Source organism: Argopecten irradians, chromosome 1 (assembly GCF_041381155.1).
Source record: "Argopecten irradians isolate NY chromosome 1, Ai_NY, whole genome shotgun sequence".
NCBI classification, from domain to species: Eukaryota; Metazoa; Mollusca; class Bivalvia; order Pectinida; family Pectinidae; genus Argopecten; species Argopecten irradians.
In genome coordinates, this window is record NC_091134.1 from 55,276,690 (window position 1) to 55,291,318 (window position 14,629).

Consider the following 14,629-nt stretch of genomic DNA (forward strand, 5'->3'; position numbering starts at 1 on the left):
GGACGGACGGACGGACAGACGGACGGAAGGACGGATGACGGACCACGGACAAAAAGCGATTTGAATAGCCCACCATCTGATGATGGTGTGCTAAAAATATAGTGTTTCCTCTAAACGATATTAAACTTCTAACAATTTATTTAGATCAGCAGGGGTGTATAACTCTTACATACACACACATTGTAACAAGTCTCTTTATAATGTTACACAAATAGCATTAACATTGTTCCAACAATTACAAGTCACTTGGAGATACCTTAAATTCACCTACAATTCCCTGTTATAAAACAAGTTTTAATTAGTTAAAAAATGGAAAACTTGACAGTCACAATTTTCACAGAAACTTGCTGTAATGAGTCATTCTCAAAAGACATGTTAAGTCATTTTTATCATGAAAAGACAGTCTATCACAGATCTAGACAGCTATAGTCAAAAGTCAAATACTTAGCCTGATAACAAATAGATACCAATGCCACTATTGTTCCAAACAGTGAAATAGCTGGCTTGAAGTTTTATGCACATTTTTTACTATGATTTACAACTTCTCGAATATGAATACAAGAATCATTGAAATTAATAACAACAGTTGCTACAGGGATTTCAAAAGAAGGTACATTATATATATATGTATTGTAAATTAGTGGCACAGAGCCTTATGGTATAATGTTTCTTATAAAGTCTGCATGTGTTGTATAACAGAACCTGCATGGGCATCCGTCTGCACAGATGAAGTATTTTATAATAAGCATAGCATTTGTTGTTATACTTCACATGTCCAGTGAAACAGCTTAGCACTATTTATTAGTAAATGTATAAGTACATTGGAAAATGTGTTGTCCAAATAATCTCCGCCTCTATATAACTAATCCCTATGGGACCAGAGGAGGCAGTATGTGTAACGCTATATATCCCCTCCCTCTCATTTTAACGACGGAGAAATGACAAAATTAACCTTAAGTGATCAACAGGTTTTGTCTTTCAAAGATGAAGATATTACATTAAACAGTGCAGGTTTCATTTTTTTCTGAATTTCAGAATAACTAATCAATTTCATCACTTTAACTCTAAAATCTTTTAATTCTTATCTATATATAATCCTTTTGCAACAAGTATATGTCGCAATATTAGGTTTGTTGGAAAAACTTTCTTTTCCACTAATAATTAATCATGAAGTTAATTGATGCTGTATTTTCTGGATTACATTAAGTTGTATAGGAGCATTTTCAGATGAAGCATGATAATGATGACTAACAATTATTTTATAGCATCAAAGGAACACATAATTAATTGTCATTGCACTACCCTGGCAGACTTAAGTAGTAAATGAAAACTAAGATTACCGTAACCACCCAGAACTTCTAATCTACTTACATCATACAAATATACACCTTATTAAACATTTCAGTAGTATTTGTTATAAATTTTGAGAGAAAATAGGAATTTGAACACTGAATTATTTGAGGTAGAGCAGAGCTAATGCAAACTCAACTGAATAAAGAAAAGCTTAAGTAAGCTTCAATGCATTGTTAAATAATATTTTCATCGTGCATTTTAATATTAAAAGAAGAATTTTTTAATAGTGTATAGCGGGTACAATTTATACTACATGCAATTAATAACAGACTTTTATATATATTACCAAAATCAAAACTTTCTCTAGTCCTCAAATTAATTGTAGGACTTGTAATATACAAATGGAAAAAGATCATCATTTAATAGTGACTTCAAATAAAGGGAAATAACTCTGTTACACAAGAATCTATACAGTTTAATATCTACCTAGCTACTTTGTAGTAGTCATTTGGGCAGATATCAAAACTGTTCTTCAACTTTTACTGACATATGAATTTCTTAGAAATATCAGTATGTGCAACTACATATATATATACATAATATTAATATTACATAACATCAATTATGCACTTGTGGTAAAACTATTCTGCCAATGTTGTATTTCAAAAGTACTAGAATTAATTAGTGTTTTTAAACTGTACAGGTTTACAGAATATAAGAAAGTCAGAGAAAACTTGAGGTCTACTACCAGTTAGTCGCACAACATGCTGCAATATTTTTTAAAATAAATGTATATTCTATGTTTCTCTTAAAATATTGGCAAGAAAGATATGCATAAAGTAGCTATTGTCTAACTTTCCTTTTAAATACAGCATTGTTCTTCTCTATCATTTAACTTTGTATGTAAGGTATTTGCCAACAATTTTAATTCATATTTAACCTATATAGTCACAAAGTCTGATATTATATATGGAATGCTTACATGTAAACGTTTTGTATAGAGTTCTCATTGAATAGGTGGTGTTAATTAATTGCACAATAAATAAAAATAAATGTTAACATACATCAGGTAAAATTTATACACGTTTTCTTTTTGCCTGATTTTTATCTATATTGCTTCAAGTGAAATACAATCTACTTTTCATCTGACATGAATTGCAAGCCAAATGTACTCTCTCTGTGCTTACAAAATGAAGTTTTTGATGACTTTCTGTATAGGTCTTCGACATACTGGGCAGGGTTTTCTTTGGCGTTTCAGTCGACGAGCACACTTGAAGCAGCAGACTTGATGGCCTGTACTGCCATGGATTATACTGGCAGTTTTAGGCCGACATAGACACGTCATGCACATGTCGCTAGGTAACGGCTGCAGAGTCACACCTGACCTTGACCCATTTGATTGTTTTGAAATATTTTCCTCTGGCCCATACACTGGCATTTCTTTCTTTGACAATTCCTTTGTTGGTTGAGATTCAGTTTGTAGAGAAACTATTTTTTCTTCATCAGTTTTTTCATTTGATATTTCATCTTTGGAACTGTTACTCATTGATCTGTAGTTTAAGAAAGTCCTTCTCATACCTATGTATTTTGCTTGTGGACTGTCTTTCAATGAGATTTCTTTCTCAGGACAAGATAATACATGTTGTTTGTCAGATTTAGAATCCCCAGCATCGTCTAACTTTTCACTGGTTGTTTGGCTGCACGTTGGTGTGGCAGAGCTATAGCCAGTATAGACACCAGAATCCAACATTTCCCCATCAGAAGAGGACACTTCACCAGGGACGGCTTTAACTCGTCTTTTACTGTACTTTGACTGGCGGGTCTCGACCTCTCTTTCAGGCAGCCAATCAGGGCGCAGCTTCCAACAACGGGAACAATACCTCTGTGTCGGTGAATTCTTGGTGTGACATTCCTGACAGTCCCATTTGTCCTACAAGAGTACGAGATTGGTTTGTTCAGTTATTCCCAAACAATCTTAAAGCACTTTGACAGCTTGTTACTTACGGTATATAAAGCTATCAGTAAACACAAGCTATTTATATGGAATGAATTAGGGACATATTTTCAGAGATTCACAACATCTATAATGTATGACAAAAATAAAACGTATCAACCAAATGGGCTTGATTACAGTACATTGGACTCAATTCACCTCTGAATTAACTTAAACATTTGGAGCACGAAAATGCCATCCAAAGTTTAAAAAAAGGATCTGTATGATGTTGGAGCTGGATATGCCCAAGGAAACTTTAGCATAGCACAGAAACTTGTTTTATCTGTCAGAGTGACCTGACCCTTGACCTTAATGAAACCTTACCTCGTCAGATAACTCTGTGTCTGTCTCTGGTCCGCTGGAGTGGTCAGCCCAGAACTGGACATCACTGTCATTACACACGACTAACACATCCTATAATCAAGAGAAAGAAATTCATTGCAAAACTTAATATCAAAAGAATAATTCTGCTATACCTTATACACAGATGATCAAGTATTATTGTTTTTATTTACAAATAGAAAGCATCTTTGATGGTTAACTTTTTTTTCCATCGGCAACCAGGGTTAATTCTAAATAGTGGCAGAAGTCTTAACAGCTAAAAATATCTCATACATGTATAATTTCATCATATGGATCATTGGAGATTCTTTTTACCAATTCCTCAAACATCAGGGAAAATCCTTTCGAAAACTTTGAAATACAAGTGATAGCTGATTTGAGATCTCTGAAGAGGAACATAAATCTATCATAAACACTGAAAACTCACCCCACCAGAAAATGGAGAAGATAATTCAGAAGAGGAATCGGTGCCTTCTTCATCAGAGTCCAGCTCATACTCAACAGAAAAAGTATCAGAGTCAACATCTACAGCAAGAGAGTTCACAGCCACAGAATCATCGTCATCAACAAACCACATGTCATCTGTCGAGTCCTGAACTCGTGTTGTCTCCTTACCCTGCTCAAAAAAATGTCATCATATAATTATTATAAGTATCATAACACCAAATAATTTACAACTTTTTTTAAGTTTCAAAACAAATACATAGCTGATAAGGAGACTGTTTATTTATATTTGGAACAACATCTAAATTGCATCCTTAAACAAACCTAAGTGGAACTCAAAGTTTATCATGTGTACTTGAGCTTCGTTTATATTTTAAACATCAATTGTTTCTAAGCTATTCTATTTACCTGTATACTAAGCACCTCACTTTCCTCATCCGTTGTTTCCATCTTGACCTGGAAATACCAGGGATACCTGGAGCCTTCTGTGTCCGGTTCATTGTAGGTGATACTGACAGACGCTGGACGTCGCTTGGTGTCAGAGGAACCACTCGATCCTGCAGTATCTATAAATAGGCCACAACTGATTTATCTTTCCATTTGCAAGAGTTGGATGTTTTTTACATTAAGATGATTTTGGGATCATTGGAGGAAAATAAAAGATGAAGTTATACATTTTTTTCAATCAATTTCTATCACAAATAATAAAAAAAAAAACAAAAAACTAGCTCATCATGACGCGAGATACATTAATTTTACAATCAGAAGATGTCATCTTAATGAATACTTCAAAAGAGCAATACACTATTTAATTTAATGACAACACACCTTTGCGTTTCCTTTTTGTACTTGACCTGGACGGTGTCTTTCCTGCCACAGTCGGGACATCTTGTGGTAAGGATGATGCTTCCTCTGTTGAACCTTTGGGTGACTTCCTTCCCTTGTAGGTTGTGTGAGGACCCGTACTACTAGTAACGATAGGAGAAGCACGGCACACCTCTATTGTTAGAGATCCACTGGTTGAACTAGCCACACCCTGAACATAGCAAAATAGGATTTTTTTATTAAATAAGTAAAAAAAAAAAAACTCACATCAACAAGTTTAACTGACTTAAATAGATCTTTTGATTAAAATTCCAATTTCAAACAATTTTATGATACAAAGGAATAGGATTAAACCTAATGCATGTTACAAGGGAGATAACCACTACACAAAGGCTGAGGACAGAAGTGTTCGAACACATTTTACATATGTAAATTAAAATATTGATTAGTTATTGAACTTGCAAACCCTTAACATAAATAACACAATAAGTTTTAGAAACACAATTTAGAAAGTAATGTGTACTGAAGCAATACAAGTGTTTCATTTCACTAGTACACAATATAAAACATCTAATTTTTCAGCTGCACAATCAGGAGACTCATTGTTATACACCTTAATACAGCTAAATTCTATACACGTTACCTGGTGAGTGGAGAAGATGGGACCTGTGGACTCTGGAGCTCCTGCTTGGCTGGTGCTATATGGAGGCCTCGTTACATAGTGACATTTACGTTTAATACAGGTATCTGGTACTTGGTAACAGTTCTTCCCAATCAAATCCCTGAGAAAATACTACAGTAATTAGTAAATAATTTCAATTCCCTATCTGTACAAAATAACCTTTTACTCAGGATCAAATGGTATAATAACACGGATAAGGGCTTTTATGACCTCCTGGCAGAATTGTGGAAACAAAATTATTAAACACACAACATCATTGAAGTAATCTTTTGGATTTTGTTATGTGTGCAATCTGCAATTATCATCAATAATTATATAAAGTATCAGCAACATAAATTGACTATTGTCTTGCTCCCCCCATCGCCATCCAGCATCTTTAGAATTCATTTTTTCTCCTTGTCAATGGTAAATGTCAATTTGTTTTTGCACTTGGAACTAATGATAAGATTTGAAACTGATAGATTTATGCTAATACTATCAAATTAAGTTATGCATTTTTTTCCCCCTTTCATATTTGTACTAAGTCATGTATATGTATAGGTATATGAAATGACCTTTATACGTCATGACGATGTGGGTTTTAATTTTTATATAATGGTACTTACAGAACATCACTGATAGTGAATTTGTCCACCCCAAACACTTGTCCCAGCAGTGTACCCTGACAGTACACTAGGCGGGGGTCACGGGGGTCATACAGGCTGTGACTGCCAATATACTGCTTCAGGAACTGGCAGATCTATCAGGGGAGATAATGCACAAAGATTAATTTATAGATTTATCTAATCCTACCAGCTCTGATTTAAACCTCTTGTAAGCTCCACATAAAGCACACTTATTTCATGAAATTATTTTCAACAAAAACAATGCATAATGATTAACCATAATTTTTAATCTTAACTTGAGTGTAGTTTACAAGATATTTGATGGTAATTTGTTATACAATTTACTTACCTCCTTCCTTGTGAAGATTTCTCCAGTAGCCCCGACTGACTGTAAAAATCTGAGCAGTTCTTGCTTTGGTCGAAACTGATTGTAGAAAAGAAAAGGTTGTTTTTCATAAATGCTTTGTACCTAATGCATGTGTATCTGTACCTCGTTCATGTATAATTGTTTTAATTTCTTAACAGATACTTATACAGTGTACGATTAATAGAAATTGTACACTTGATATCCATATACACATACAAATATCCGTAAATAAAATTTCAATGAAATTAGAGATATCTGTAAGATTTATTTACCCCTACCCATATGAAATTGGGATGGAAGGAGACCGGAATATAAAGTCAGGAGACACTCTGTGATTTCATGTACGTGGCGCAATTAGAATAGGACAGATATAATTAAGTCTACCTCCCAATTCCAAGGTGGGTCTAAGTTATTTCTAACAAAGGAATATATCTTGAAGAACGTTTGCAACTGAGAATTATAACATGTATAGAAACTTACCAATGGAACCCCCACAGTGTACTCCTCAGCCACCACATACTGGGACTGTGAGGTAGTAGTCGTAGTTTCCGTCAGACTTTCTCCACTTCCTGTGGTGCTGGTGGTCGTAGTAGTGCTCTCAATCTGGACAACAATCAATATCACATTTACAGATTTAGAATATTGACCTTTCCCAATGACAACACTAACAGTATTGAGTAAGCATCACATACCGCAATATTATTATATCCCCAATTTTTTTATTTTTTTTTCTTATTTGAAAAATAAGTTTTATAAGAACTTAAATGAAAAACTTTCCTGTACAGTAATACCATATATCTATTAAATTGAACATCAAATAATATACAATATGTTGACTATGATTATTAATCTATATCATTATGTAGCCTTGCAGGCATGTATATAAAGATTTGATATTCATCATGAAAAATTCATTAAAAGTCATCTCAATATTCAAGGTCATGCCTCAAGAGATTAATGAAATATATTTAGTTGTAAAATAAAACAGAAATAATGTCAATAATTAGACCAAACACATAACAATACATGGTTGGAAGGGTTTCATAATGATTACACACAAAAGGGACTTAAAATGTTGGTAAAAATTTCATGTTAAAAATATTTAGGGTGATTAGATAATTTGCATAGGAAGTGAACAGATTAACAATTATTCATTGCATTTACTTGAAAAAAATTTGAAATAGATCTACATGTTTTCGTAATACTAGTATGATCAAAGCTTTAAATAATTAACAAAACATACAGTATTAATTGTACATAACAAAACACAAATTTTATGGAGAGAAAAAAACCCAATTAGCTTAGATTAAAAAAATCTTCAATTCTTCTGAATTCCCAACAAAACAAGATGATATGGCATTAATTTATTTATCAGCTCATTATTATAAAGTACAGTTTGTATCATGTATCAAACACTGAGTGCCGATAGTACATGTTCCATAGCCAGCTATACAGGGCAAGACTTGCTTGTACTTAACACAATCCTGTTCAAACTGATACACATATGTACACGTTATATTATCAGAAAGTCATTTAAACAATGAATTGATCTTGCCCATTCAGGTCCTTTAAAGATAATGTATACATCAAACTTACAATCAGTCTGTTTTAATGTCTATATAGAACATCAAAGAAAATGTTCAATCTTGTCACATTAGAGCTATAGTAATGAAATAAGGATAAGACAAATTATTGTTATATTCAATTACCATATGCCTGTTGTATTTATCACTTTCCAGCTATATAACAATTAACATATATCTGCAACATGGGTCAGTATAAGAAAGTCCAGGAACCATTTATCTTTTCATGTTGTTCTACAATATCAAATATCCATGATTCATAGCCAAAATACCAATAATGGCAATATATTAATAATGTACTTCATAAATATTACCATCAGTTTTTCCATTTACCTGGTAACTATATAATTTTTAACAGAAAATCATAGTATTGTACTATATAGTAATGATTTATATTTTAACATCAATATAAATTTAAAAGGATTTTAATTTATTTATGCTTGAATTTTACATACTGTATTCTACAGCTAATACATAATATGTAATACCCCAGTAAATCAATTTGATTGTAACTATTTAATAATCCCAATCAAATTTTTAATGGCAGCCTGGCCTTGAAGGTTTTAGGCCTAATCAGGTTCAGATTTCACACAGTCATGCATGTATAAATGCATTTCAATTTAAAGTTTTACATAAAATTTAATTAAAATTGAATCATGAACTCAAGTAATCAACATGAAAATCAAAATATTCATGTGTACCAAACATATTATTTGAAGCACAAACATTCATGTTTAAAATGGATCATGGACTACTGAAAATTTACAATATACATTGTATACAATGTCTTTGAACATATTTTTTCAGTAACAGAAATTAAGGAAAGCTAAGTTTTTAAAAATTGGTTATCTATATTAGAGCAAAAATTTTTGTGTACAAATTATCAAAGATTTTTGTGTATATATCTAAACAAATTACAAAGTGTCTGAAAATGTTTGTGAAATTGAAAGAATTTTAAGATAAAGTTTTGCCTACCTGGCATTTTTTAACATAGATGCTTCGATGTAAGTAAGTTTCCATTTTGTTACATAAAAATAGCCTACCATAGCACTTTTGTCAGCTTTGCATTGAATGTTTGAACATGGTTTCCAACAAAAGCGCATGCGCTTTCGTGAATTTCCCCCCATTTTCCAACAATTTCTGTCCCCCTGCGCAGGCGCTCGGGAAACACACCTAGTTTGTCCTATAGTGGAAGTGTCACAAGCCTCTATACACAGTTGCATCATTTCTATAAATAGCTAGACTAAGAGGAGTTTATTTCTCACTACATATACTGTACTTACTGACCCATGAAGGCATATATAGCTATGCAAAGTTTATGTTACTCTTTCTAAAAATAGCTTACCTTTGTAGAAGAAAGCTGACTTGCAGACATAATAGGCCGGAAATAATACCCTGAAAACAAAATTTGAAAATGAATGAATGACAAATGTTTTCTTTAACTGCATGGATTCCACTTTTGATATAACTCTAATACATTTTTTTTTCAAATTTAATAAAAAAAACATACTATATAAGCTTACAGACAATTAAACTACATGTATCTGTAAACATGTTTTTAATCTCTGACTGACAAATCTAATTATTAAAATTCAGAATTAAATGTTTCATACATAGATTACTAAAATTAAAGAATATTTTTCCACAATTGTGGAGACTCCTCCATGCATTACACTCCATTGTTTAGTCCACTCCTGACAGTATAAATTTTCTGTATAAAACTGAGTATAGCATAAAGTATTGATCTTCGTGTGTTTCCTTTATGATAATTACTTTAATAAATGTGAAATATTGCATCCCTTGAGAAGACTGTTTAGTTAGTTACATGGCAACACTGAATTGGATTGATTGTATCAGGCTCTGTATCAATCATGACTGTCAGGAAAATTATCACCCTCATTTACAATCAAATGTACAGTTATAATCATGTTATTCAACTCAAAATTCAATTAAGAAAGGTCATAGTTTCTACTTGTTAGCTCTGATGCCTCTGAATCAACAGACTGATGAATTTATGGTTCATGAATTTATAATATTTATCTTTGACATTTCCACATATTATTTACTGATTCTATTCCAAACATCAACATGCCCATTCAGTTCCAGATGCATGCAGATTTGTTGAAAAATCATAATTTGTTTACTGATTATTAAGAGTTGCATAGTGATATTTTAATACATATTATAGATATGCCGGTAGGTCACTTTCCCATGAAATGTTTAGATTTTATATGATCAGTTGGTAGTATATGAATCAAAAGTAACAAAACAGGTATCAATTAAATCCATCACAATTTAACTTTTAAATGGAAAAGTGATATTTATGTAATACTTTGGAGAATTCCTTACCGGTAGTTAAAAAAAAAAACAAATATATTTTTTAAATATTTAGTAGGTAATTGTAATGTATTTGCAACATTTCAATGGAATCCGTTGTTCTGTGTATAATGTAATTGCAAAGTCTTGGTCATTAATTGCCAAAAACAACAGATGGTGATATCCATTTTTGTCTTGCCTGCAGGTTAACAAGTTGACCATGCACGAAAATAAGCACCTGTTGCTGCGGAGGCTGGGAGATCAAAAGACTAATCAGGTATATGGTTGGGTGTATAGATGCTCTGATTGATTTTTCTACCTGGGAGACTTGTACAGGTAAGGGCATGTCTGGCCACATTTACCGTAAATACAAATTTACTTCAATTTTCTTACAACAAAATTCTAAGTATCGTACTACAAGTATATGTACATGTATCTATATATTAATCACATTTTTATTTCTAGCTGTACATCTTCTCCAAGTTGTTTTGCGTTTATTTGATATTCAAATATATTAATCAAAATAATTTAAACTGAAGGAAAAACAAAAGTATATGCTGCCAATTCAGCTTGGCTCATGTTAAATTTTGAACGAAAATGATTTTAGAAATTCAACTGACAAGTACATTTAGTAAAAGTAAAACAAACAATTTTTTCAAGTACATACATAATTATCTCATATAAATGATACATGCATATTCATAAGTTAATTAGATCTATACACATTTCATACTATCCATGTAAGCAAACAATGTTTTCAAAAATATTAAGATATCAAAACTTGAAAAAATTGATTTAAAAAAAAGTTTTAATAAAATGTTCACACATGTATTTTGAAATTAAATGCAGATCATAATTTATCATGGATGATGATTGTAAATAAAAATGTTGTCTACAGAAAAATCAGTCTTACCTCTGTGTATCATGGTTAAGCAATGGTCAAACAATGAAAAGTCAGTGGAGCAATCTACCATCTGTCAGTTAATTCCCCACGTTTAATCTAACATACTCTCCATATGTAACTACATGTACAAGTCCTGTCACATGTTTAAAATACAACAGCGAATGTCCACTATATACTATATTGTTGACAACTGTCTGAACTTGCTAGGCCAGGTTTAGTTCCTTATGTCACTGTGAGTAATTCAACCTTGTTGGAGCTCATCCAATTTAAATGCCAGCCACAATATTATCTATATGGTATGACTGGTGTATGCAGACAAGGTGGTTTTCATCAGGCAGCCCCTGAACCTGACTGGGACTTGTCTGTACAAGTCTCCTCTAGCCAACCTGGTGATGTAATTAACCTGGGTACCATCTGAAGCATGGTTAGCCTAACATACCACGATCAATGGAATACCTTCACAAGTTTCTTGGTTTCATACAACATATTACATAACAAGTCTGGCGACAAATACTTAGTAGTGTGAACAAATTATTAGAATAGGTTAGCTGAGTCACAAAACATAGCTATGTAATTAAGGTGTTATAAACTATAAGCTATTTGGACACGCATGCTTTACAGTAACAAACGAAGATAAAATTGCTTCTAAATCCAAATATATTTTAAGATATTACTTACTGAGCGATAGTCTACATTAGGAACATTAACATTTCTGACATAAACTTGGTTTGCGTTCTATACGTATTTGATGTGTAGCCGCCTGTACAGTAACAGCTGTTTTATTATCATCTGATCATGCCGCAAGAGAAAACAAAGACAGACGGAAGGGCACGACTCGAAACATGTCCAGACCTGCTCTCCATGATGTAAACAAAAAGCATGCGGGATACCACGAACTTCCGGTTTGGAATCGAGGCTGTGGAATTCCCCCATCCAAGGCGTCAGAGTGAAAGTTATGGATATTTTTAGATTACTACACTCATAACGACAATATAAGAAACAAAGTGAGTAAAATGATTTCATATTTTACAAGCGTGTTTTACATAACCATGTACATAGAGATGACACTCTAAACATGTTTGGAAAACTTACCGAGTCTGCAAGATAAAGTCACGTTAGGAAGTCCATTAGGTTAAGTTTGTGTCAAAATGCCCGTCTCATTGTATCAAGTGTCTTCTTCCATTTTGAACATCTTTATACGTCCATTATCGCCCTGGTGCTCGTTGACCGGTAAACAGCAGAAATATGCTAAATATTCGACATCTAGACTACAAATTCGTGTTCGTTAATACCTTACTGTGTAAACACCGGAAATTGAAACATGTGTATCCGGTATATAAAAGCGCGGGAAAGTACGTCAAAATTGGCCACTCCACTCTACATATGACATATTGACTTTTTTTACGTCATCTGAGACGAAGTCTAAGTGACCTTTACATAGATTGTTAATTTTAAAACCCTGGAGTCTCATGTTTTCCCTGGGAAGGGGTCAAATTTACTATAGTTTGTATAGGAAAAATACATTTATGAACATGATTTGCTTAGTTTTAATAGGAAATGAGTAAAACTGGTAAACTTAGTGTTAGCGTTATTTTAGACTGAAGAATGCCCTATATTGGCTGAATATATATGTATTCCATAGAAATGATTTTGATTTTACTTTGAATTTATTTTGGCCTTTTATTTCGGATTATCAATATACTAGCTTTATACCGTTTTTACCTCATTAGGATTTAGAATTTTTGGTCTGAAATAGCATTTTAATACCATATCCATATTGATGCTGGCCGACACTGACCAGAGGAGTGGGGCCACAACACAGGGATCTGAGAATAAGTTACAGATTATATAATTATGGACCCACCAGAGTTGCTCAAGACCATTTTTAGACGTTTTAGCTAGAGGTCTAGATAAAAAAAAACCGATAAAAGCAGAAACATATAAAAAAAAAGTCACAGACTCAAAATTTCTAACCCGCCTATCCGTTGGAAAGAGCGATAATTTTCCTTTCAAAATCATCCTAAACATCCATACAAAGTGCCATCATTAAGACGATATAAGCCCAATTATGACAAACATCTTGAAAATCAACTAATTATAATTCATACTGTCTGTTCTGACGATATAATATGCATGAGCGAGGCTTCGGCTGCAATCTCATTGGCCGGTGTAACGTTGAAAATGGACCCCCGTTGAAAAATGACCCCGAAAACCGTTGAAAACTGAACTTTCAGCACACATTTTACACCGACCCGTTGAAAATAGACCCCGTTGAAAAGTGACCCCCATAAGAACTCGTTTTTACACAACAACACAACACGACACCACAATACCACGAAACCACATAGCATCACACAGCACATCAACACACCAACAACACAACAAAATCACACAACATAACATCACACAACACAACAACGCACCACACTAAACACAACATCATAAAACATACAACACAAGACAACTTTACACAACAACACGACACAACATCACAACAAAACATCACACAACACAACAACACACAACACAACCACACCACAACACACAACCACGCAACAACAATACAACAATATCCAACAACAACAACACTACACAACACAACATCACACAACAGCACATCACACAACATAACACAAATACACATCACACATACATGCAACAACAACACCACCCAACAACAACACACAACACCACAAAAACACAACACACCTCACAATACATCACACCATAACAACAAAACATCACACAACAACACAACACACAACACAACCACGCAACATCTATACAACACCACCCAAAAACAACACAATAACACACAACAACACAACACACGACAACATCACACAACACAATTTCACACAACATAACACAACACAACATCACACAACACAAAATCACACAACAACACACAACACAACCACACCACAACATACAACACAACAACAATACAATACCAACTAACAACACAACAATACACATCAACACAACACCCGAAAACAACACAACATCACACAACAACACATAACACAACACAACCATAACACACAACCACGCAACAACAATACAACACCACCCAAAAACAACACAATAACACACAACAACACAACACACAACAACACAACACACGACAATATCACACAACACAACATAACACAACACAAAATCACACAACAAAACATCACACAACAACACAACACAACAACACACAACACAACAACAATACAACATCACCTCACAACACAACAATACACAACCACACAACATCACACAACATA

At 33.3% G+C, this 14,629-nt stretch overlaps 2 protein-coding genes across 6 annotated transcripts in view; one reads left to right on the top strand and one right to left on the bottom strand.

The window, feature by feature from the left end:
• LOC138334062 (protein Mdm4-like) lies at positions 1-12,672 on the bottom strand. 5 transcript variants are annotated; one of them, XM_069282795.1, is made up of 11 exons: positions 12,447-12,672; positions 9,480-9,529; positions 7,032-7,154; positions 6,534-6,608; positions 6,185-6,318; positions 5,541-5,679; positions 4,901-5,108; positions 4,481-4,638; positions 4,056-4,244; positions 3,611-3,700; positions 1-3,223 (listed from the first exon to the last, which is right to left on the bottom strand). In XM_069282795.1, the coding sequence occupies exons 2-11, from the start codon at positions 9,507-9,509 to the stop codon at positions 2,477-2,479; spliced, it is 1,893 nt and encodes a 630-aa protein (XP_069138896.1). In that variant the 5' UTR covers positions 9,510-9,529; positions 12,447-12,672; the 3' UTR covers positions 1-2,476. The 5 variants fall into 5 exon arrangements, with proteins under 5 accessions (XP_069138896.1, XP_069138898.1, XP_069138888.1 ...); XM_069282797.1 differs by lacking the exon at positions 12,447-12,672 and adding an exon at positions 12,033-12,170; XM_069282787.1 differs by lacking the exon at positions 12,447-12,672 and adding an exon at positions 11,364-11,935.
• Positions 12,226-14,629, top strand: part of LOC138334100 (uncharacterized) — a 16,612-nt gene continuing 14,208 nt past the window's right edge. The window contains exon 1 of the mRNA XM_069282798.1: positions 12,226-12,358. The gene's annotated coding sequence lies outside the window, so the exon portion shown is untranslated. The remainder of the gene's footprint in view (positions 12,359-14,629) is intronic.